At 40.4% G+C, this 22,935-nt stretch overlaps 1 protein-coding gene across 1 annotated transcript in view; it reads left to right on the top strand.

The window, feature by feature from the left end:
• The window catches only part of celsr1a (cadherin EGF LAG seven-pass G-type receptor 1a), a 118,330-nt gene extending 96,132 nt beyond the window's left edge, over positions 1-22,198 (top strand). Inside the window, exons 19-37 of the mRNA XM_041780661.1 lie at positions 96-190; positions 2,925-3,134; positions 3,373-3,556; positions 3,649-3,792; positions 3,903-4,080; positions 4,997-5,164; positions 5,276-5,402; positions 5,487-5,687; positions 7,403-7,577; positions 9,845-9,957; positions 10,148-10,227; positions 10,342-10,468; positions 10,608-10,733; positions 10,831-10,967; positions 14,665-14,765; positions 14,854-14,997; positions 16,644-16,898; positions 16,976-17,351; positions 20,681-22,198. Of these exons, the coding sequence (XP_041636595.1) occupies positions 96-190; positions 2,925-3,134; positions 3,373-3,556; positions 3,649-3,792; positions 3,903-4,080; positions 4,997-5,164; positions 5,276-5,402; positions 5,487-5,687; positions 7,403-7,577; positions 9,845-9,957; positions 10,148-10,227; positions 10,342-10,468; positions 10,608-10,733; positions 10,831-10,967; positions 14,665-14,765; positions 14,854-14,997; positions 16,644-16,898; positions 16,976-17,351; positions 20,681-20,705 (2,966 nt within the window). The 3' untranslated portion in view covers positions 20,706-22,198. The remainder of the gene's footprint in view (positions 1-95; positions 191-2,924; positions 3,135-3,372; positions 3,557-3,648; positions 3,793-3,902; positions 4,081-4,996; positions 5,165-5,275; positions 5,403-5,486; positions 5,688-7,402; positions 7,578-9,844; positions 9,958-10,147; positions 10,228-10,341; positions 10,469-10,607; positions 10,734-10,830; positions 10,968-14,664; positions 14,766-14,853; positions 14,998-16,643; positions 16,899-16,975; positions 17,352-20,680) is intronic.
• Positions 22,199-22,935: the final 737 nt, after the last annotated feature.

Below are 22,935 nucleotides of genomic sequence, written 5' to 3'. Positions count from 1 at the left end.
AAAACTGCTGATCTGAACCTTTCTCTTGCTAATGATGCCTTCTGCACGCCTTTGAAAGTCTTAAATTGTAATCTTTGAAATGTGTATTTTGGCAGGTACTGCCATCCGCCACTGTAGTGATGAGAAGGGCTGGCTGTCACCTGAACTCTTCAACTGCACCACTGTTACCTTCTCCCACCTGCAGAAACTGGTCAGTAACTAAAATACCTGCTCTGTCATTCTCAGGCTGAAGTGTTTCTCAGGTATGGTTATATTCAATGTTAAACGTTTAAAGAATGGTGCATGCTGGGAAACTCCACCACATTCCTATGCAAACCAATTTAAGTTCTAAACAGCTGTTAAAAAATAAAGTCATATTTACAATGGCAGAATAACATTCTGAATATTAAGTTGTTCCTCCTCTGACTGTTGTATCGGTCCTTAAAAATACGGGTGGTGAGGGTGGCGTGTCCAGAGTCGGCCCTACATCACTGATGTTAGTGTAGCTCTGTTTTAAGAGTTATTTTAAGAGTTTTGAACACTATATAAAATAGAAATCACAGAAAAGTTTAAATCTGTAAACAGCTGCTTTCAGATACTCACAGTAATGTCTCATAGGTTTTTAACAGGACTGTTCAACTTCTTTACCAGAAACCCTTTCTTGATTATAAAATGTATTTTCAGAATAATCCAGACACTTAATTTATTAATCTGATATTTCTGCATAAATCTAGATCTGCTAGGATGTGACGATAAGGAGGGGCTTATAGGGGGAGGGAGATTCTAGATCAGGGCTTTTCAATTACAAATTCAACTGGGCCAGTTTTTAAAATCTTATGTAGCCGACCCAGTAAGCGGCTGGTTTGGTCTGATTTGGAACCAACACAGATCAGTTTGATGAAGAAATGCACTTTTTATTCATAATCTCCCTTTTAAATTTGGAAACATGACAAAAGCACATCAAAAAGTACATAAAAACAAAACAACGGAGCTGTATTTGAACACAACTTGAGGTAGTAGAAATGTTTTTTTTTTCACTTAAATAGAAATAAAATAAATAAAAAGAAAAAGTTCTGTAAATATTAGTTTTGGTCACATCTTTCCCAGGCATGTCTTCAAGTGCATTGAAACTAAATTTGCACAGTTGCAGCTACAGTTAATGTTTTATACTCTGTATTTTGGGGCTACCTCTATCAGCATGGCTAGCCACGCTTCAAAACAACAGTGCATTGTGGGTAAACTGTTGCTAGGCTATGTGGAGTGTTGGATTCGTGGTCTGATATTTAATTTATGACAACTTGTGAAACAGGTCGCCCTCTGCATCTCTGGCATGACCACAGGCTGGGCCACTTGAGGGTTGGTTCTGGGCCGCATGTGGCCCCCGGGCCGCTGATTGAACAGGCCTGTTCTAGATCGTCATCCTCGACTTTAGGGCTTTTCACACACTTTGCTTGCTTACATTCAACTGCATTACATTTCTGCACATTTAATGCTGTTTTCATCAGGCATTGAATGATCAGGCATCACACAACGTTTCTCTCATAACAGAAGACTGGTCAGTCGTGCGTGCTCTGTTCACCTCTCAGCTGATCTCTCTCCTTCTCATTATCACCTGCAGCTGTCTGTCTGCCTGAATACATAGATGAGTCTGTGCTAAAAGTGCACATGCAGGCCTGTTACTATTAGCACTTATAACACTTCCTGATATCATGAATAAACTTCTGCCAAGTGTCTCTGCTCTGTCAACACTGCTGTTTGGAACAATTCAAAGACAGTAGGTTGATGCTCTGCCCACTTTGAAATTTCCTACTGTCCTATCCGAGGGCACTTAGAGCAAAGTGAGTGCATGAGCAAGAGACAGGGAGCTGGGCTGAGAGCTAGCCAGGGAGAGCGTAAACGCCTTTTGGTACACCATTTGACACGCTTCAGTTGCTTTCCATAAAGTTCGGTTCAGACTACATGAATTTAGACAAATTTTGGTTCTACTGCACCGTCTCAGCTCATCGTCAAACCTCAGGCTCCACTCTGAGCATCCAGAATGACAAATGGTCTTGTAGTATGACATCACTAATGACTCAACTAGACTAGGGTGTCAGAATTTTTCTTACATCAGTGTCTAGTTTGACAGCCTGGCCTGACGTCAACGACGTGAATCCTGACGACTCCTTATGTTTGTATCATCATGTAGAAGTCCCTACTTTTTCCCCCTCCAGGGAACTGATGTGTACGTTTTATTTTATTTACGTTATCACATCCTTACATTAAGCCCTCTGAGGGAGAGTCAGTCCTTCTCCTGATACATCCATAACTGTTATTCATAAACCATAATTCTTTGTTTTCTCCTGTTATGAGCTAAAGGCCGCTATAGCCACAGAGAGCACTTATGCCGTATAGTGATTGACTCCCTTTGACCCCGTCCCCTCAACGACCGGTGAACTTGGACACAGTCCCAGAGACAGAGGTGACGTCAGCGTACGATGCACGGTCGAGATCACTCTGGTAGTCTGACGGCCAGGACAGGACAAGGTTTTTGTTGTTGTAGTCTGAGCCGGCCTTAGCCCGCCAATGGTTAACCTCCCCACTAGCCACTGCATAGCCAGGCGCTTGATACCAGAACTGAAGGCCCGCTCAGGGATCGCCTCCCTGCCTCACTGAGGAGCAGTAGTTATTTCACAGCAGCTGAGCCTCCTGTCTGTTCTACACCTAGAACAAAAGATGGCGCTAAATTTCCTTTTCTGTGCCCACAGAGCTGCTCCTACGGCAGCCTGGATAGACAAAACAGCTGTTATCTCAGGAAAACAGGCCTCAGGAATAAAGCAATGGCCTAGGTGCCAAAATGTTTTTCCACTTCTCTTGGTTGTGACCAAATGTTTTATTTTTTATCGGACCCATGAAGCCCTCCCTTTTCTTGACCTGCCTCATCGTCATCTCCTCCTTTCCTCCAGAATGAATACCTGCGCCGTAACTCTTCAAGAATGGACAGCGAACACTCCAGGAACATTGCACACATGCTCTACAGTGCCACCAATAACACGGAGCATTACTACGGCAACGATGTGAAGACAGCCGCCCAGCTTTTGAACCAAGTGCTGCAGTACGAGAGCCAGCAGGCGGGGTTTAAACTCACCGCCATGAAGGATTCAGAGTTCAACGAGGTAGAAAAGGGGGCAAACATCTTTACGTACTCTTTTTTAGAAATTACCTGGCTGCCCTGGGGGAAATCAGACTTCCAAATGTTCATGGAAAATCCTAGATTGAAGAAACTTCATCCACCATTTCAGTGTTGATAGTCTCAGTGTTATTCAGTGATTCTGCATTAATATTTAGGGGGCTGATAATCTGGTTATATGTGATTGCATGCTTCATTCTTATTATTTGGTTTTGTTTTTCCAGAACTTGGTGCGAGCTGGTAGTTCCTTGCTGCATCCTGACAACAGAGAGCACTGGGAGTACATACAGAGGACAGAAGGGGGCACAGCACACCTGCTCAGGAACTTTGAGAGCTATGCTAACACCTTAGCTCAGAACGTGAGGAAAACGTACCTAAAACCCTTCACCATCGTCACTGAAAACATGAGTGAGTGAACGAGCTGCACTGTTTACAGCCAGAATCGCACCTGTCTTACCTGTGCCACCCTGAAACTCTTCCCCGTCTGTTCGGCTCTCTAGTTCTGACTGTGGACTACTTGGATGTGTCAGACCATGAGAAGGCGACATTACCCCGATTTCACGACATCCAGGAGGCCTATCCTCGAGAGCTTGGGTCCTCCATCCACTTCCCCCAGTTCAACCTCCACACTCAGGGCCTCAGAGGTAAAAATGCTGACACACCTTAGGAGAATTTTTGACATTTTACTCAGCCAAGTTCAAAAAGTGTTAAGAAGAAACTACTCAAGTGTTTGTCTATTCCTGTCCCCTCACAGCAAACCCGACTCCCACCCCTTCAACTCAGGCAGAGCTACAGGAGGAGCACGCAGTATCTGACAGGAAACGGCGGCACCTGGAACCACCCGCCCCTCTACCAGTGGCTGTGGTGATCGTGTACAAATCACTAGGACAGCTCCTTCCAGAGAGATATGACCCTGATCGGAGGAGTCTGAGGTAGACAGCTACTGTTTTTAAAGGTCACATATGATGCAAAACACACTTTTTCAGGGTTTTCTAACAAAAATATGTGCCCTGTCACCATCTGCCCAACAATCAGAAAAATCAACCCCCCCCCCAGCTTTCACAGAATGTGTGCTGAAACAAGCCGTTCTCAGATTTTCCCCTCATGATGTCATGTGGGGAGTTAGCCCCGCCCCCAGATTTGGTTGGCCCTCCCCGCTTGGAAGAAAGTTCCACCCTCCTCTCCTTATCCTCCTCTCAGCTGAGAGCCACATCCATTAAGCCACATCCATTTCCTGAGAGGGGCGGAGTCAGACAGCTCAGTAACATTTAAAGCCACAGACACAGAAACAGCTCGATCTGAGCAGGGCTGAAACAGAGGTCCTCAAAACATGTCTGTGAAGTTTGATGCTGAAAAAACACTAGTATTGGATTTGTGCATGTCTAAAATCCCACTCTGTTTCAGCCCTGCTCAGAACCAGCTGTTCCTGTGTCTGTGGCTTTAAATGTTACTGATCTGTCTGACTCCGCCCCTGACCACGCCCCTATCAGGAAATGGATCTGAAACGTCTTGTTTTAGCATTTTCTGAAATGTGGAGGGGGGTTCTGGTATTTGAGGGGATTGTGGACAGGCCAGGGGCACATATTTTGTTAGAAAAGCCTGAATAAGTGATTTTTGCATAATATGTCCCCTTTACAGAGGTAAGATATTTGACCTTTAATAAATAGATGAGACGAAAGGACTAAACAGATCTGTTCTTTGGTCATGCAAAGATTAACAAGTCTATCAATCGAGATATAAATCTAGATATTGATCTATCAAATCTCTGTATTTTATCCTCATGGGTTAAATGTCAAAGGTAATCCAGGTGACACTTAATCAAGTTTTCTTTTTTCTATGAATCTCCAGACTTCCCAACCGTCCCGTCATCAACACAGCCATAGTGAGCGCTACGGTGCACAGTGAAGGTCCTCCTCTTCCTCCTGTCCTGGAGCCCCCCATCACCTTAGAGTACACGTTGCTAGAAACAGAGGAGAGAACCAAACCTGTCTGTGTTTTCTGGAACCACTCCATTGCGTGAGTCTGTTTATAACTCTAAAGCACACGCAGATGACACAGACGTCAGCTTTTGCAGGCAGAGAAATAATAGCCAGTCTGTTCATCTGGTGTTTGTGTTTTTGTGTTCAGGGTTGGAGGAACAGGCGGCTGGTCTGCTAAAGGCTGCGAGCTCCTCAACAGGAACAACAGCCATATTAGCTGTCGGTGTAACCACATGACGAGCTTTGCTGTGCTCATGGACATTTCCAAGAGAGAGGTACTGCTGGAACCTGAACTCTCATCATCTGACTCTTCTCCTTCTTCACTTAAATAACTTCATTTCTAATGCTCTGACCTACAGAATGGAGACGTTCTACCCTTGAAGATTGTCACCTACACCACTTTGTCGGTCTCTCTTTTCCTCCTCCTCCTCACCTTCATCTTTCTGTGCCTCCTGCGTCGGCTTCGCTCCAACCTCCATGCAATTCACCGAAACCTGGTAGCAGCCCTGTTCTTCTCAGAGCTCATTTTCCTTCTTGGCATCAATCAGACTGACAATCCAGTGAGTGTTTTTCATGATCATGACACTTTAATAAGGTCCAAAATTAGTGGATTTATTTTTACTTTATCGTCTCTTTAGCACTCTTTAGTCTGCAGCCACAGTGATGTTAAATAAGTGCCCCTCTGTTCCTTAATCTCGTATTTCAGTTTAAAAACTAGCCGACAGCTCAGTGAACACAGCAGTCATCTGCACCTTATCAAACATTCCTCCGTTTGTACCTTTCATGTTGTAAATGTTAATGTCCCTGAAGTTCCTTATCTTCTTTCAAAATTAAAGCAGGTCTGTGCCCAAACATAAAGGCAGGTTACCTCGGTTTAAGAAATTGACTGAGTCATGCTGAGTCTTGGGGCAGACCCTCTCACAGGGGTTTATAATCAGGTGCCATCAATAAGCTGTTTGGGACTGCAAAGTAGATCATGGACCAACCCACATCCTCAGCTCTGCTGCTCATCCCACAGACACATGCTCCATACAAATGTGGCTCCATTTAAAGAGAAATAAACAGGCTTTAGTACAGGATCAGATTTACTGACCAGAAGCATTGACCAAACACTGACGTACTTACTTTATTAGATTAAACCATTCCTCTATAGCACTGATACTCAAGCCGTGGCTTTAGGGCCACATGAGGCTCTTTTGTGAAGATGTGTGGCTCTTTTAGGTCTTAATTCGAAATATTATTCCCCCAGAAAACCTTTAAAAGTGAAACTTTGACATCAGAAATTATCTATCACTAGTCACATAAATCAGTTTGTTTCCAACACTTAGGCTTAAATTTTATTTTTTTGTCTGAATATTTCCATTCACCACTTAGATTGTGGCTCTTGCAGAGGTATTTTCCAACAGTGTGGCTCTTTAGTTGAGCAGGGCTGAGTAACACTGATCTATGTGGTATGAGGTAAGGAAAGGATGTCATGCTCTGGTGTATTTATGTTTATGTGGCTGCTGGTAGCTGCTTGTTGAAGGACCTTTATTAGGCTTCATTGTCAAAGACACTCCTCTTTATTTTGTCTTTTGATGCTAAAAATCCACGACTGACATGTGCTGTTAGCCAAAGTTTCTGCCCAGTATAAACTGCTATAAGGCCTGAGCTGGCAGTCCAGCTTTGTTATTGTTAGTCTCTGTTTCTGCAGAGCAGGGGTGTCAGGGTCAGTCACAGCCGGGGCCAGATTCTGGATTTAGGTCTAACCTGAGAGCCTGAGAGGGTCAACATTTAACCAGAAACTGTCAACCTCATTCTCACCAGTAATGAATTATGGGAAACGACATTAGCACTGATGATAAAGGACTTTCAGAATTTGAAAAAAATATCAATATGATGAGTTTAAAGGCTGGAAAGTCACACTCATTAGTTCAAAAGGTCAAAAAGGCAGATATATGAGATATCATCTGTTGTCATTTCCAGTCTAATCATTTTTAAAATTGTTTTTACTGATCAAGCCACAAAGCTTCAAAAATGTCCTCCACCTTTTTTCTACCATCCAAATTAACCGTTCTGAGAATAAATGGTCCACAGTTATAACACGTCTCATTCCAGCCATGTGAAACTTGAAACTGAGTCAAACATGTACTAAGAACAGTGTAAGGTGTATTATATGAGGCAGAGAGATAGAGATAATCCTGACACATAGATTTCTATTGTGATGAACCCTGCAGCACTAAATAACCACCTCAAAAAGACGATCCTTGATTTCCCTCCTTTTCTCTCCCTCTAGTTCGTGTGTACAGTCATAGCCATCCTCCTCCAGTACTTCTACCTGTGCACCTTCGCCTGGATGTTTGTTGAGGGGCTCCACATCTACCGCATGCTGACTGAGCTGAGAAACATCAACCACGGCCACATGAGGTTTTATTACGCCATAGGCTGGGGTATTCCTGCTATTATTACTGGTAAGCTGCAGCAACAGTCCGACATGCATATAAATACAGCAACACTGTCAGTACGCACTCATGAACAAGACAAGAAACTCAGCTTTATTTCAGTGTCTGCAGTACTTTTATGCTAAAAATGCATAAATCTCATGTATTCACACAAATATCCAGGGTTGTGGAGTGGTGTTACTTTTACTTTTATTACTGGTTTTAGATCATTTGTAAATATTTCCTAGATTTGGGTCAAAAATCACACTCCTTATAGTTTGACTTTTACTATTATATCTGACTTTTGATGCCTGCTGAGATTACTGTAAAAGTTTATAAGGTCATGACAGTTCTGACACGCTGAGCTGTAGATGTCAGGAAGGTTTACTGAAGGAAAGTTTGACTGAGAGAGAAGAAGAGGGAGAGAGTTCTGTAGAAAAACATCTACATCATCAGATGAAGAACGAAAACAGAACAATGACCAGTTTCTCAGATTATTTTTAGATTAGATTAGATTATTATTAGATTATTGTTAGATTATTATCAGATTATTATTATATTATTATTATAGTATTAATATATTATTAGATTATTGTTAGATTATTATCAGATTATTATTATATTATTATTATAGTATTAATATATTATTAGATTATTGTTAGATTATTATTAGATTATTGTTAGATTATTATTAGATTATTATTAGATTATTGTTAGATTATTATTAGATTATTGTTAGATTATTATTAGATTATTGTTAGATTATTATTATATTATTATTATATTATTATTATAGTATTGATATATTATTAGATTATTGTTAGATTATTATCAGATTATTTTATAATTATTATATTAATATATTATTAGATTATTGTTAGATTATTATTAGATTATTGTTAGATTATTATTAGATTATTGTTAGATTATTATTAGATTATTATTATATTATTATTATAGTATTGATATATTATTAGATTATTGTTAGATTATTATTAGATTATTATTATATTATTGTTAGATTATTATTATATTATTGTTAGATTATTATTATATTATTATTATATTATTATTATAGTATTGATATATTATTATATTATTGTTAGATTATTATCAGATTATTTTATAATTATTATATTAATATATTATTAGATTATTGTTAGATTATTATTATATTATTATTATATTATTATTATAGTATTGATATATTATTAGATTATTATTAGATTATTGTTAGATTATTATTAGATTATTGTTAGATTATTATTAGATTATTGTTAGATTATTATTATATTATTATTATATTATTATTATAGTATTGATATATTATTAGATTATTGTTAGATTATTATTAGATTATTATTAGATTATTGTTAGATTATTATTAGATTATTGTTAGATTATTATTATATTATTATTATATTATTATTATAGTATTGATATATTATTAGATTATTGTTAGATTATTATCAGATTATTTTATAATTATTATATTAATATATTATTAGATTATTGTTAGATTATTATTATATTATTATTATATTATTATTATAGTATTGATATATTATTAGATTATTATTAGATTATTGTTAGATTATTATTAGATTATTATTAGATTATTGTTAGATTATTATTAGATTATTGTTAGATTATTATTAGATTATTGTTAGATTATTATTATATTATTATTATATTATTATTATAGTATTGATATATTATTAGATTATTGTTAGATTATTATCAGATTATTTTATAATTATTATATTAATATATTATTAGATTATTGTTAGATTATTATTATATTATTATTATATTATTATTATAGTATTGATATATTATTAGATTATTATTAGATTATTGTTAGATTATTATTAGATTATTATTAGATTATTGTTAGATTATTATTATATTATTATTATATTATTATTATAGTATTGATATATTATTAGATTATTATTAGATTATTGTTAGATTATTATCAGATTATTATTATATTATTATTATAGTATTAATATATTATTAGATTATTGTTTGATTATTATTAGATTATTGTTTGATTTACAATAGATTATTAATAGACTATCATAAGATTATTATTAGATTATTTTTAAATTAGTAATAGATTATTTATAGATTATTATTAGATTATTGTTTGATTTATAATAGATTAGTAAAAGATCAAAGCGAGGTGTGGAGGCTGGTTCTGTAACGACAAATGCTTTAATTTGTGTGTGTGTGTGTGTGTGTGTGTGTGTGTGTGTGGGGTTGTGTGTGCGTGTGTGTATCTGTGTGGGAAGGCTTGGCCGTAGGTCTTGACCCTCAGGGCTATGGGAACCCAGATTTCTGCTGGCTCTCCATCCATGACACACTCATCTGGAGCTTTGCTGGGCCCATCTTCGTGGTTGTGATGGTACGTTCATGGCTCTAACCAGTCAGTGAGCTAATGTCTGTCTTTACCCTGACTGTCAGCAGACCTCTGATGTGCCAGTGTGCTTCTCTCTGTCATTAAAAAAAATTACAATTATGAGGAATATAGAAGACAGAATATCATAAGAGTCTTAAGTTTTCTGTTCCAATCTTCCTCCTGCCTGTCTGAAAAGGTGAATGTAGTGGTCTTCCTCCTGGCTGGGAAGGCTTCCTGTGGTCACCGGCAGAAGGCTGTGGAAAAGTCCGGGGCCATGTAAGTTCAGTCTGGCATGAATAATTCACTAAAAGGAACAAAATCCTAAAGTTTGATCACTCTGAGTGTTTTGTGGTCCTTCATGAAATTCAGTATGTACTCTTTCCCTCTTAGACCTGCACTTCGGATGGCCTTCTTCCTGCTGGTGCTCATCTGTGCTACCTGGCTGCTGGGCCTAATGGCCGTCAACAGCGACGTGATGACCTTCCACTACCTGTTCGCTGCCTTCAGCTGTCTGCAGGTAGAGCAGCACCGGCCTAATCGTCCCAGCCTTTTCTTCAGTTTATCACCACAACCCTGCAGTGAACCCTTTATTACTACATTACTGATGATGCTCTCATGCCTGTCTTCATCATAACCTGCTTCTGCTTCTGTCACAGGGAGTTTTTATTATCTCCTTCCATGTGATCTTCAACAAGGAGGTAAGGAAGCACCTAAAGATCTTCTTCACAGGAAAAAAGAACATTCCAGATGAATCCAGCACCACACGGGCTTCTCTGCTCACAGTGAGTGACCGAACATTCCCTTGTCAGTTTATCTCCTGTCTTTTTTCTGCATCTTTCCTCATTTATTACACCAATAATTTTGACCCTCCTGTCACAGCGCTCCCTTAACTGCAACAACACGTACACAGAGGACGGAGGGCTGTACCGCTCAGGCATCGGCGAGTCCACTGTCTCCTTGGACAGCACGCTCAGGTCAGCCAAGAGCCGCAGCAGCTACCTGGCATACACACTCAGGTACAGGCTTACTGACCGCATGGCTGCTTTGGCTGCATATGTAGGGGAGAACAGGGTTGGTTGTCACACTTTTTACTCTAGAGTTACCTGCTCGTCATCAAAACTTCTTTCAGTAGTCATTCCTACATTAAACTGAAGCTCAAGGTGTTGGCTTTAAATGTGTGTCCCTCTCATTTTCAAACTTATTGAAACAAAGTGGTAATTTAGCAATCAAAGACACCCTGACTCATCGTGACAACCAACCCAATCATGTGGATCAGGGGTGTCAAACTCAACCACAGCAGGGGCCGAATTCTGAATTTAGGTCCAACCTAAGAGCCTAACAGCAGTGATGACCAATCCCATACAGAATGTGACAGCCAACCCCCAGAGAGAATGTGACGACCAACCCCAAAGATAAAGTGGTGACCAACCCCAAAGAATATATGACAGCCAACCCAAAAGAGAATGTGACTACCAACCCCAAAGATAAAGTGATGACCAACTCCAAAGAGAATGTGACGACCAACCCCAAAGATAAAATGATGACCAACCCCAAAGAGAATATGACGACCAACCCCAAAGATAATGTGACGACCAACCCCAAAGGTATTGTCACGACCAACCCCAAAGATAATGTAATGACCAACCCCATATAGAATATGATGACCAACCCCAAAGAGAATGTGACAACGAACCCCTTCATGTGGATCAGGGGTGTCAAACTCAATCAAAGCAGGGGCCTAATTCTGAGTTTAGGTCAAACCTGAGAGCCTAACAGCAGTGACAACCAACCCCATAGAGAATGTGACAACCAAACCCATAGAGAATGTGACAACCAACCCCATAGAGAATGTGACGACCAACCCCGTAGAGCATGTGACGACCAACCCAGAAGATAATGTGACAACCAACCCCATAGTGAATGTGATGACCAGCCCCATAGATAATGTGATCACCAGCCTCAGAGAAAATGTGATGACCCACCCCCAGAAAAGTGCCAACCCCAACTGGAATTTCTGGCTGGCATCAAGGCTAACAAATGTCTAAGAACTTGTTAGCTAGCTGACAACAGTCTAAACTGTATCTTTCCCTCCATACTGTTGTAAACTCATTGTGTAAAAGCCTAGATAAAAATACTGAGGAGCTGATTATTTACAATCTGACATGAAAAACACAAAAGCCGTCTCACCTCAAGTTCAGCTGTCCTACTCTAGAGCAGACTATGTAGGTGAGCTTTGATCCCAGTTCTGGAAATTTCCACACCAAATTTCAGGAGAGAGTCCTCTGGTGGCAAGATATGAGTGAGACAACCAACCCTGTTCTCCCCTGTTTGCTCATGTGCATGGATTCCACCACTTCTTTATTTCTTTTGTCCTGTTGTCTTGTCTACTGTCTTTTTCTCTTGTCCTCCTGCATGTCTATCAAATGTCTCACTCATACTATCACATTCAAAAGCCCTTACCTTTCCAAGCATCACAGTTTCACACTGTTCTTTTCTGATCATCTGAAAGTGGAAATAGATTCAGTTCCCTGCATTCCAAGTTTCATGTTTCTTTTGTACTTGCATGCTGCATCTTTGTTGTGCATTGCATGGCGCTTGGCTTTTTTTGGCAAAATGAGCAAACAGGAAAAGTGCTTTTTAAGCATACATCAACACTCACTATGATTTCATATGCATTTTGAAGTATAACAATTAAAGAATTTGCTTGTGAAAAACATGTATTTTTGATAACATGGCATGTGGATAAACCCCAGTTTAAAAATATTATGGAAGTAATATTATTGAATAAACTTATAGACATGCATTTAACAGGAGAGGGCATAAGTAAGTTTTACAAAAGAGCACCTTATTGAATACAGCATCCAGTCCTCAACAGAAAAAATACATTTAAAGGGATTAAAAAATAATCACAATGTGTAAACTCATCTTTCACTCAGAAAAGGTACAAAGAGCAACATGCAAATTATAACAAACAGCTTTTAATTCAGAAGTTTGACTTTATTTATAAAACTAGTTCAGACGTTTCCCTTCTGTTCAAGTTCAGGTGGAACATTTAAAGACAGTCAGACGTTAAGGTGAGCTTCTTCACACGTGTTAAACTACATGTAGAAAGAGTGTGAGCAATCGATCCTCCTGACAAGTGTTTTCTAAGATTTTCCTCTGATAAAGGTGATAAATGTCAGAATAGATGTCAGGATCATCTTACTACAGCATCATGTTCAGCTGTGTGGGGTCGTGTTTTATTCCTGTTTCTGCTGTAGAGGTGCCGTGTTACAAACCCGCTACTTCAGGAGAGTTTTATTGAAACAAGATTACTCCTGACTGGATGCCTTTGCTCGTAAAGCTGTCAGTTTGGTGACGTGGGGTCAGTGAGAGCTACGAAGCCGGGGGGAAGCAAGGTGAAGTAAAAGCAGAGGAAAGTTGGAGTAATAGTGAGGAAGACGGGCGAGGAAAGGGAAGAATGCTGGGAACGGGGGGGAGGGGGACATACCTGCTGCTGTGGTAATGTAGTTCTGTGATTCATAGAGCTGGTAGGCCAGTCCTGTCTGTGAACGCTGATGTGGGATCATGGGAGTTACTCTTCATGTAAGGTTTCCTGAAGGCATGGACAGAAGCAGATGTCACATTTTCTTTCACTTCTTTTGTTGAGAATTTCTAGTGTCAGAGTGCAAGTCTGAGCTTGTAATGTAAATGAGCTTTTCTCCCACCTGCCCCAGTGACTGCTGGGTTCAAAAATCTACCAGCAGCTACTTTTTACCATCGTTTATAACAGTCGATAAAGTCTGTTTAAGACTATAATCTAAAGCAGTGTTACTCAACGTGTGGCTCTTTTATGATTATTTAAAACGTTATTCCCATTTTTTACACTTCTTTTTGACACTTTTATCCTGCTTTTTTGCAAATTTTTCCCCTTTTTTGGCTTTTTTGCCACTTTTTGCCCATTTAAGCTGCATTTTGCAATTAAATGCCACCTGTTTCCCAATTTGTCACTCTTCCATGTGTTTTGCCCATTTTAGTCACTTTTCACTCATTTTTTGCCACGGTTTTGCCACTTTTACCACTTTCTCCCCTTTTTTGCCACTTGTCTCCCAGTGTTTGCTGTTTTTTGACCATTTTTGCCACCTTTAACTTATTTTAATTGTCATTTTTCACCACTTAGATTGTGGCTCGTGCAAGTGTATTTTTTCAACATTTTGGCTCTGTGGTTGAGCAGGGTTGAGTAACACTGGTCTAAAGTCATAAATACATTTTTACCAGTTAGAGGTCTTAAAGTTTGAAGTTGCTCTGATTAAGACATGTCCACTCTTTCTTTTCTAGCCAATTAATTATGATTTGAATTGTCTTCCTCCACAAACTCTTATATATACATACATATATATAAATATATATATATATATATATATATATATATATATATATATATATATGTACAGGGGTTCTCGAACTTTTCAGCCTGTAAGACCAAATATTAGTCACATCTGCACATGGTTCTTGGGTCAGTGAGCATGAAAGTCTCCTTGGTTCTGATCATGAAGTTGGTGGGAACGAGCAGGAAACCACAAAATCACTCTGCTACTTTTATTTACCTGTACCAGTGGCCAGTAGGTTGAGCAAATTCACCAGACCCTGCACACACACCCGCACACACCCACACACACAATCCCTCTCCTTTGTCCTTCTCCTCTTATTCATGTTTCTGTCTTATTGATGCAGGGAGGAGTCTGGTCAGAAGCCGAGCGTCTCCTCTGGGACAGCTAAAGGACACACAGACTTGGATGGACCGCTGTTCCACAGAAAAGGCACCAAAGGAGACGGTAATTTGATCTCCAATCTTTATTTGGTTGTCAGACAGCATCTATCATGTCTCAATCATATTTCTGCTCTCCTCTGTGTTTCTGTCAGACTCGGACTCTGACAGCGAGCTGTCTGTGGATGAACACAGCTCCTCCTACGCCTCCTCCCACTCCTCTGACAGTGAGGACGATGACATCGATGTTAAACCCAAGTGGAACAACGAGAGACAGCCAATCCACAGCACACCTAAAGGTCAGAGAGCGCTGTTTGAATCAGTCGTAGACGGTGACTAAAGACCAGACGTCACTACTTTTTAACCAAAGAACAAATCTGAAGCACCTTAGTTAAAGTGTTGCATCTCTTTTCTTTTCCACTGTGTTTATTTGACAGCGACTTTAAGTTGCTATTTCAAATACAAAATGTTAACATTAACCTGCAGAGCAGACAGGTCTGCCAGACTCCATCTCTGCCACCAGGCAAATCCATCTTAAAAAGCTCCAATCCTCAACATTTGTGCTGAACCGAACTCTGTTCAGACCAGTCAGCATCCTTTGAGGAGAACGAGGCAGTGGCTGTGGGCGGGCAAGAGCCACAAAATAAGTGGCTAAAATAATGGGTTGAAGTGGCGATAAAATAGTTTTAAGTGGTAAAATGGTCAAAAGGCAAAAAAAAAATGAATGAAAGTTGGCAAAAATGGGAAGAAAAGAGGCAAAAATTTTCAAAATACAGTAAAATGTGGCAAAAATTAGTAACTGAAATGGGCAAAAGTAGCATTCAATGGCAAAAAGCAGCTTCAATGTGCAAGAAGGGGCAAAAACTGGCAAAAAGGGGGGAAAATATGAAAATAGCAAAAAGCAAGCTAGGCAAGGAAAAAACTGGTGGAAAAACGATAAAAGTGGCAAAATGGTCAAAAACTGGCAAAGAAGTGGCAAGAAATGGTTGAAAATTAGCAAAAATGGAGAGACAAAGTGGCAAAATTGATTAAAAATTGACTTAGAGGAGTCAGAAATGGTCAAAAAACTGTAAAAATGTGGCAAAAAAAGAGTGAAAAGAGACTATAATGGACAACAGTGGCAAAATGGTCAAAAACTGGCAAAGAAGTGGCAAAAAATGGGTGAAAATTGGCACAATTTGGGAGAAAAATTGCAAATAGCAAAAAAGTAGGACAAAAAAAAGAAAAAACTGGTGACAAGGGGCAAAAGAAGTGGAAAACATGGGCTTTAAAAGCTGTAAATAGATTAAAAATGTCAAAAAAGGGGGAAATTTGCAAATAAGGGCAATGGAAATATACAAACAAAAAATAAGGGGTTGACTATTTAAGACAACTGTACAAGAGTGGGAAACAAACTGATTAATGTATAATTTCTGAGGTTAAAGTTGACCCTTTTAAGGATTTCTAGGGGAAAAATATTTCAAATAAAGACATAAAAGAGCCACAAATCATCACAAAAGAGCCACATGTGGCTCCAGAGCCATGTGTTGAGTATCACTGATTTAGAGGGAAGGAGAATTGCATGAAACATACATTTTAATTCCTGTACTCTGTTACTAGAAATACTGTATGCACAGGCTGAAATGTTTGCACATTTACAAACAAGATCCCATGAACATGCACTAATGGAGGTGAAGAAGCCTACGAAGGAGCGCCTCAGTAAACCTTAGTCCTGACAGACTGAGCTACACCATCAAGCCTCTCACTCAGAAGAAAAGGCATTCTGTTATTTAAAAACAGAAAAAGAAGCTGTGTAGCCTCGCACTGACCACTAAGAAAGGCTAGAGATGTGGAGTATGGTTCAGTAAAATGCCCGACCAGAGGCCCTTGAACAAAAATGTAAAATGTTTCTGGTTGTAAACATTAACATTCAGTCCTGATGTTGTTTCTTCCTGTACCCTTCTAGTGGATTCAGTGTCCAATCACGTGAAGCCTTACTGGCCGACAGAGGCCACCACGGCTAGTGACAGTGAGGATCATGGAGGGGCTGAGAGACTGAGGGTGGAGACCAAGGTGAATGTGGAGCTCCATCTGGAGAGTAAACTAAACCACATAGGAGAAAGAGAGAAGGACTCTCTCCAAGCACCTGGTGATGTTAGAGACGCAGCGCCTACTAGCCAGCCCAACAGGATCAGCAGCCACCAACCAGAGCAGAGGAAAGGTCTGTTAACAGAAGTACCTTTGATAAAGGTGAAGGACTCCTGTGATCCACATTAACCCAGCATTTGTCCATTTTAGGTATCCTGAAGAACAAGATCAGCTACCCTCCACCACTGACCGACAAGAATATGAAGAACCGTCTGAGGGAGAAGCTTAGCGACTACAACACCCCCACCATTACCTCCCCCCCTCCAAACAACAATACCACCTCTTCTCTAGCGCCCTCTTCTGTCAACATCATGACCCCTCCATCTCAGCCTCCATCTTTGGCTTTAAACGACGGAGGTCACCCTGGCAACCATGACATCAGCACCCTTATCAAGCCCCCCATGACTCCAAGGCCTCAGATCTCCTCTGGGCCCCCACCGACAGGCGTCTACGAAGAGACTAATGGAGGGGTCGCCATGCACTTGAAGACGGGGACACTGAATGGAGGCAACGAGTCTGACTCAGAGTGAGTAGTTCTCCAGATAATCACTGTGTTCACACAGACACAGCTGTAATCATGGTATCTGTGTTCACACAGACACACAGCTGTAATCATGGTCACTGTGTTCACACAGACACACAGCTGTAATCATGGTATCTGTGTTCACACAGACACACAGCTGTAATCATGGTCACTGTGTTCACACAGACACACAGCTGTAATCATGGTCACTGTGTTCACACAGACACACAGCTGTAATCATGGTTACTGTGTTCACACAGACACACAGCTGTAATCATGGTTACTGTGTTCACACAGACACACAGCTGTAATCATGGTCACTGTGTTCACACAGACACACAGCTGTAATCATGGTCACTGTGTTCACACAGACACACAGCTGTAATCATGGTTGCTATGTTCACACAGACACACAGCTGTAATCATGGTTGCTGTGTTCACACAGACACACAGCTGTAATCATGGTTACTGTGTTCACACAGACACACAGCTGTAATCATGGTTGCTGTGTTCACACAGACACACAGCTGTAATCATGGTCAGGTTACTGTGTTCACACAGACACACAGCTGTAATCATGGTCAGGTTACTGTGTTCACACAGACACACAGCTGTAATCATGGTTGCTGTGTTCACACAGACACACAGCTGTAATCATGGTTGCTGTGTTCGTACAGACACACAGCTGTAATCATGGTCACTGTGTTCACACAGACACACAGCTGTAATCATGGTCACTGTGTTCACACAGACACACAGCTGTAATCATGGTCACTGTGTTCACACAGACACACAGCTGTAATCATGGTCACTGTGTTCACACAGACACACAGCTGTAATCATGGTCACTGTGTTCACACAGACACACAGCTGTAATCATGGTCACTGTGTTCACACAGACACACAGCTGTAATCATGGTTACTGTGTTCACACAGACACACAGCTGTAATCATGGTTGCTGTGTTCACACAGACACACAGCTGTAATCATGGTTGCTGTGTTCACAGAGACACACAGCTGTAATCATGGTTGCTGTGTTCGTACAGACACACAGCTGTAATCATGGTCACTGTGTTCACACAGACACACAGCTGTAATCATGGTTACTGTGTTCACACAGACACACAGCTGTAATCATGGTTACTGTGTTCACACAGACACACAGCTGTAATCATGGTTACTGTGTTCACACAGACACACAGCTGTAATCATGGTTACTGTGTTCACACAGACACACAGCTGTAATCATGGTCACTGTGTTCACACAGACACACAGCTGTAATCATGGTCACTGTGTTCACACAGACACACAGCTGTAATCATGGTTACTGTGTTCACACAGACACACAGCTGTAATCATGGTTGCTGTGTTCACACAGACACACAGCTGTAATCATGGTTACTGTGTTCACACAGACACACAGCTGTAATCATGGTTACTGTGTTCACACAGACACACAGCTGTAATCATGGTTACTGTGTTCACACAGACACACAGCTGTAATCATGGTCACTGTGTTCACACAGACACACAGCTGTAATCATGGTTACTGTGTTCACACAGACACACAGCTGTAATCATGGTAACTGTGTTCACACAGACACACAGCTGTAATCATGGTCACTGTGTTCACACAGACACACAGCTGTAATCATGGTCAGGTTACTGTGTTCACACAGACACACAGCTGTAATCATGGTAACTGTGTTCACACAGACACACAGCTGTAATCATGGTAACTGTGTTCACACAGACACACAGCTGTAATCATGGTCAGGTTACTGTATTCACATGTGCATGGAGAAACCTGGTTGTTCATATCCCAGTATACACAAGAAACACCCATATCCCAGTTTGACTGTATCTTTTCTGCACAGGCATCTGTGGAGCCATAAAATAGACTCTTAATTTTTCAGGCTGAATGCCATACCTGCAGAGTTTATTTAAAATGTAATAGAGAATCGGCTTTTAGTAAACTAACTTATTCCCATTCAGAACAAGTGAGTAACTTAAGTACAGGCGCAGAAAGGATGAATGGAGGCAGGCTGAGAGGATGGACCAGAGGGAAAAAGAAGATCTCAGATAAACAGATGTACAAGACTATTTTCATATTATAATTTTTAAAAATTTATTTATTTATATTATTATTATTATTATTATTATTATTATTATTATTATTATTATTATTACTGTTATTGTTTTATTATTATTATTCATATCATTAATATCATTATTATTATTATTATTATTATTAGTAGTAGTAGTAGTAGTAGTAGTATTTTCATTACTGTTATTGTTTTATTATTATTATTCATATCATTATTATTATTGTTATTATTATTATTATTATTATTATTATTATCGTAATAATCACCAAGTGACTTAATTCACTCAATAGCTGTCCTGGAAACAACTACAGAATAAAAGCATTATGGGTAGCTTAAATCTTTTCTACAGTTCAAGCCTAGGACGCGCTGACAGACTTAGCAGGAGTCTTACCTAGTGGCGTCTGTCCGTCTAGTGCTCACAGAGCTCTGAACTCTCAACAACTCGTAGTGTTTGCGGTAATTCTCTGTCTCCACAGGAAACTATACTCGTTCATCAGAAAGTTCAGTTCAGTGTTAATCTAAATATGAGCACATTTAGGCCCAAAACTACCATCAGCACAGACGGAGCCATTTCAGACACGCAGCCTGATTTTCACTCTCTCTCTCTGGTTAGAACAGTGTCTACAGCTGTCAGAAAATGGGATACAGCGTGTACATGGTAACCTTGCAGCGTAGACAGATTTACCAGCCAGTCATCAGGAAAATCCGTCTTGAAAGCTCTAACATGACTCTGATTAGCTGGGATGTAGCCATGGCAGCAGTTTTATCAGTTTGACCACATTTCTCCATGAAAACAAGAGCATAGAGCCTCATCAAAAGCTTTACAAGAGGGAAAAGATGTTTCCATGCTTCTCCTGGGTTTGCAGTCGTTTCGGGAAAGGTTGAGTTATGAAACAGTCTATCTGCCTGTCAGGTTAAATTCAGGGCACAGTACCCCGTCTTCTTTCAGAGTTCACCAGGTAGAAAAACCAGGTTTCTCACAAGCTGCAACTGAAATATCCAAGTTTCTGAAAACATATGCACGCACCAGAATACTCTAAATCCCTGATACTCAAGCCCATGTAAACAGTCAGTTAGTGATAACAAACATGACTAAACAAAACAAATGTGCTAATGTTAGAAGGGTTAGAGATGCTTGTAGTCATCTTTATAAAAATGAATCTTGAACATATGCTCTCTCTCTGCTTGCATCTGTCCTCTCCACATCTTTCCCTGATAACAGCGGCAGTAATGAGACTTCCATCTGACCAGTGAGGAAAGTCCAGACCCGCCTGCCCTGGAGGGGGGGGGGGTACACCACCTGTTCAGGGAGGGGAGGAGAGAGCAGAAAGACAAAGAGGATGGAAGAAGGAAAAGGTTCTGCAGGTGGAATCGGGGCACAAAGGGTTCCCTGGTTGAGTCCATGGATGAGTCCCTCCTGTCGTGTTTCTCTCTCTGGAGAGCAGTATTATTGCAGACTTTTGGACTGCCTAAGACAAAGAAATGAACAGTTCATGAAAAGATAGAAAAGGAAGAAGGGAAAGCTGTGTTGACTCTACCAAGAAAGGATACGATGGAGCCATAAGTGCCAAAACCACTGGGAGGATGAGTCAGAGAAGGAGAACTTTCCGCCTGGATTTAGAGGAAGTCCCCCTTGGTAGCTACGATGTGATGCCTGCCTACACCCCTCTGTGGATTTAGGATTATTCTGGACACAGTAATGCAGTGAACATTTACAGTCCTGAAGATTTCAACAATTTTAAGTCTCATCTGAAAGATCTGCCCCAGCGTGTTCTTGTTGATCTGCCGCCATCAGCAGAACTCTTCACGTTAAGTGCTCTTTTTACTGTTTGACTCAAAGAAGGGCTGCACCAACTCCTTAATGCACTGCGTTCAGAGGATAATATTTTTGTATTTATTTGGGGCTGTTTGGACTTTGGTAGGATAGGAGAGTAAAAGTCATTGAGGAAGAGAGGCTCAGGTCAGACCTGAACCCAGGACACCCATCTGAAGGACTACAGCTTCTAGTCATGGGGCACAACCAAAACCTTCTGCCAACTGCGCCCCCAAGCACACATTCAGAAACTGAAACAATATTTTTAACCATAAACCCATATCTACATGCTGGTTTAATCCAATGAGAACCTTCCTCTGCCTTTACCCCAAGCTAAAGCCTCAGAAAAACACGATGGATGCCAGACTGTGATACTCCTGTTAAATCTAGTCTAGAAGTTCCCTCGTAGACTCACAGTGAGGAGTAGGGCCTAAATACAAATGTTTAGTTAGACTTTACCCTGTGTCCAAACATTTTCTCAGTTTGAGCACAATGAAGAGCCTTCTTTTCCAGTGTCCATCCTGTCTTTATACTGAAAGCAAATGTACCGAAATACAGTTTATGTGCAGACTTCACTTTTGGTTCAGTTTATCCTGGAATACAAATGTGTTTGTTTTTGTTTTGTAGGAGGCGTTTCAGGTATTAAAGGATGGATTTCAGACGTCCAGGCTTGACATAAATCAAACTTCATTGCAAAAAACTCAAAGTTACCACTAAAACTGTCTGTTGTGATTTTCTGCAGCTAAAATGACATTATCTTGTTTGCTACCCACCCCAGTGTTTTGCCCATGAGGGATCAATGCTGTTGTTAAACTTCCGCCTTTTTTAAACTGAGACACTGGAAATGATTTGTAATATAATGTATATTTATTTTTTATGGTTTGAAGACACTGGAAGAAAAAAACTATTGTAACTGTAAAAATAAAGATGAGATGATTTTCTAACAGTCTTGTCAATGCTTACATTTATCTGAATATATAAACTATATTGCCAAAAGTATTCGCTCACCTGCCTTGACTCTCATATGAACTTAAGTGACATCCCATTCTTAATCCATAGGGTTTAATATGACGTCGGTCCACCCTTTGCAGCTATAACAGCTTCAACTCTTCTGGGAAGGCTTTCCACAAGGTTTAGGAGTGTGTTTATGGGAATTTTTGTGAGGTCACACACTGATGTTGGACCAGAAGGCCTGGCTCTCAGTCTCCTCTCTAATTCATCCCAAAGGTGTTCTATGGGGTTGAGGTCAGGACTCTGTGCAGGTCAGTCAAGTTGATCCACACCAAACTCTCTCCTCCATGTCTTTATGGACCTTGCTTTGTGCACTGGTGCACAGTCATGGTGGAACAGGAAGGGGCCATCCCCAAACTGTTCCCACAAAGTTGGGAGCATGGAATTGTCCAAAATCTCTTGGTATGCTGAAGCATTCAGAGTTCCTTTGACTGGAACTAAGGGGCCAAGCCCAGCTCCTGAAAAACAAGCCAACACCATAATCCCCCCTCCACCAAACTTTACACTTGGCACAATGCAGTCAGACAAGTACCGTTCTCCTGGCAACCACCAAATCCAGACTCGTCCATCAGATTGGCAGATGGAGAAGCATGGTTGGTCACTCCAGAGAAGGCGTCTCCACTGCTCTAGAGTCCAGTGGCGGCGTGCTTTAC

This window comes from Cheilinus undulatus, linkage group 23 (genome assembly GCF_018320785.1).
Source record: "Cheilinus undulatus linkage group 23, ASM1832078v1, whole genome shotgun sequence".
NCBI classification, from domain to species: domain Eukaryota; kingdom Metazoa; phylum Chordata; class Actinopteri; order Labriformes; family Labridae; genus Cheilinus; species Cheilinus undulatus.
Note: the sequence above shows the minus strand (reverse complement) of the source record. Positions and strands in the feature narration are given on the sequence as shown.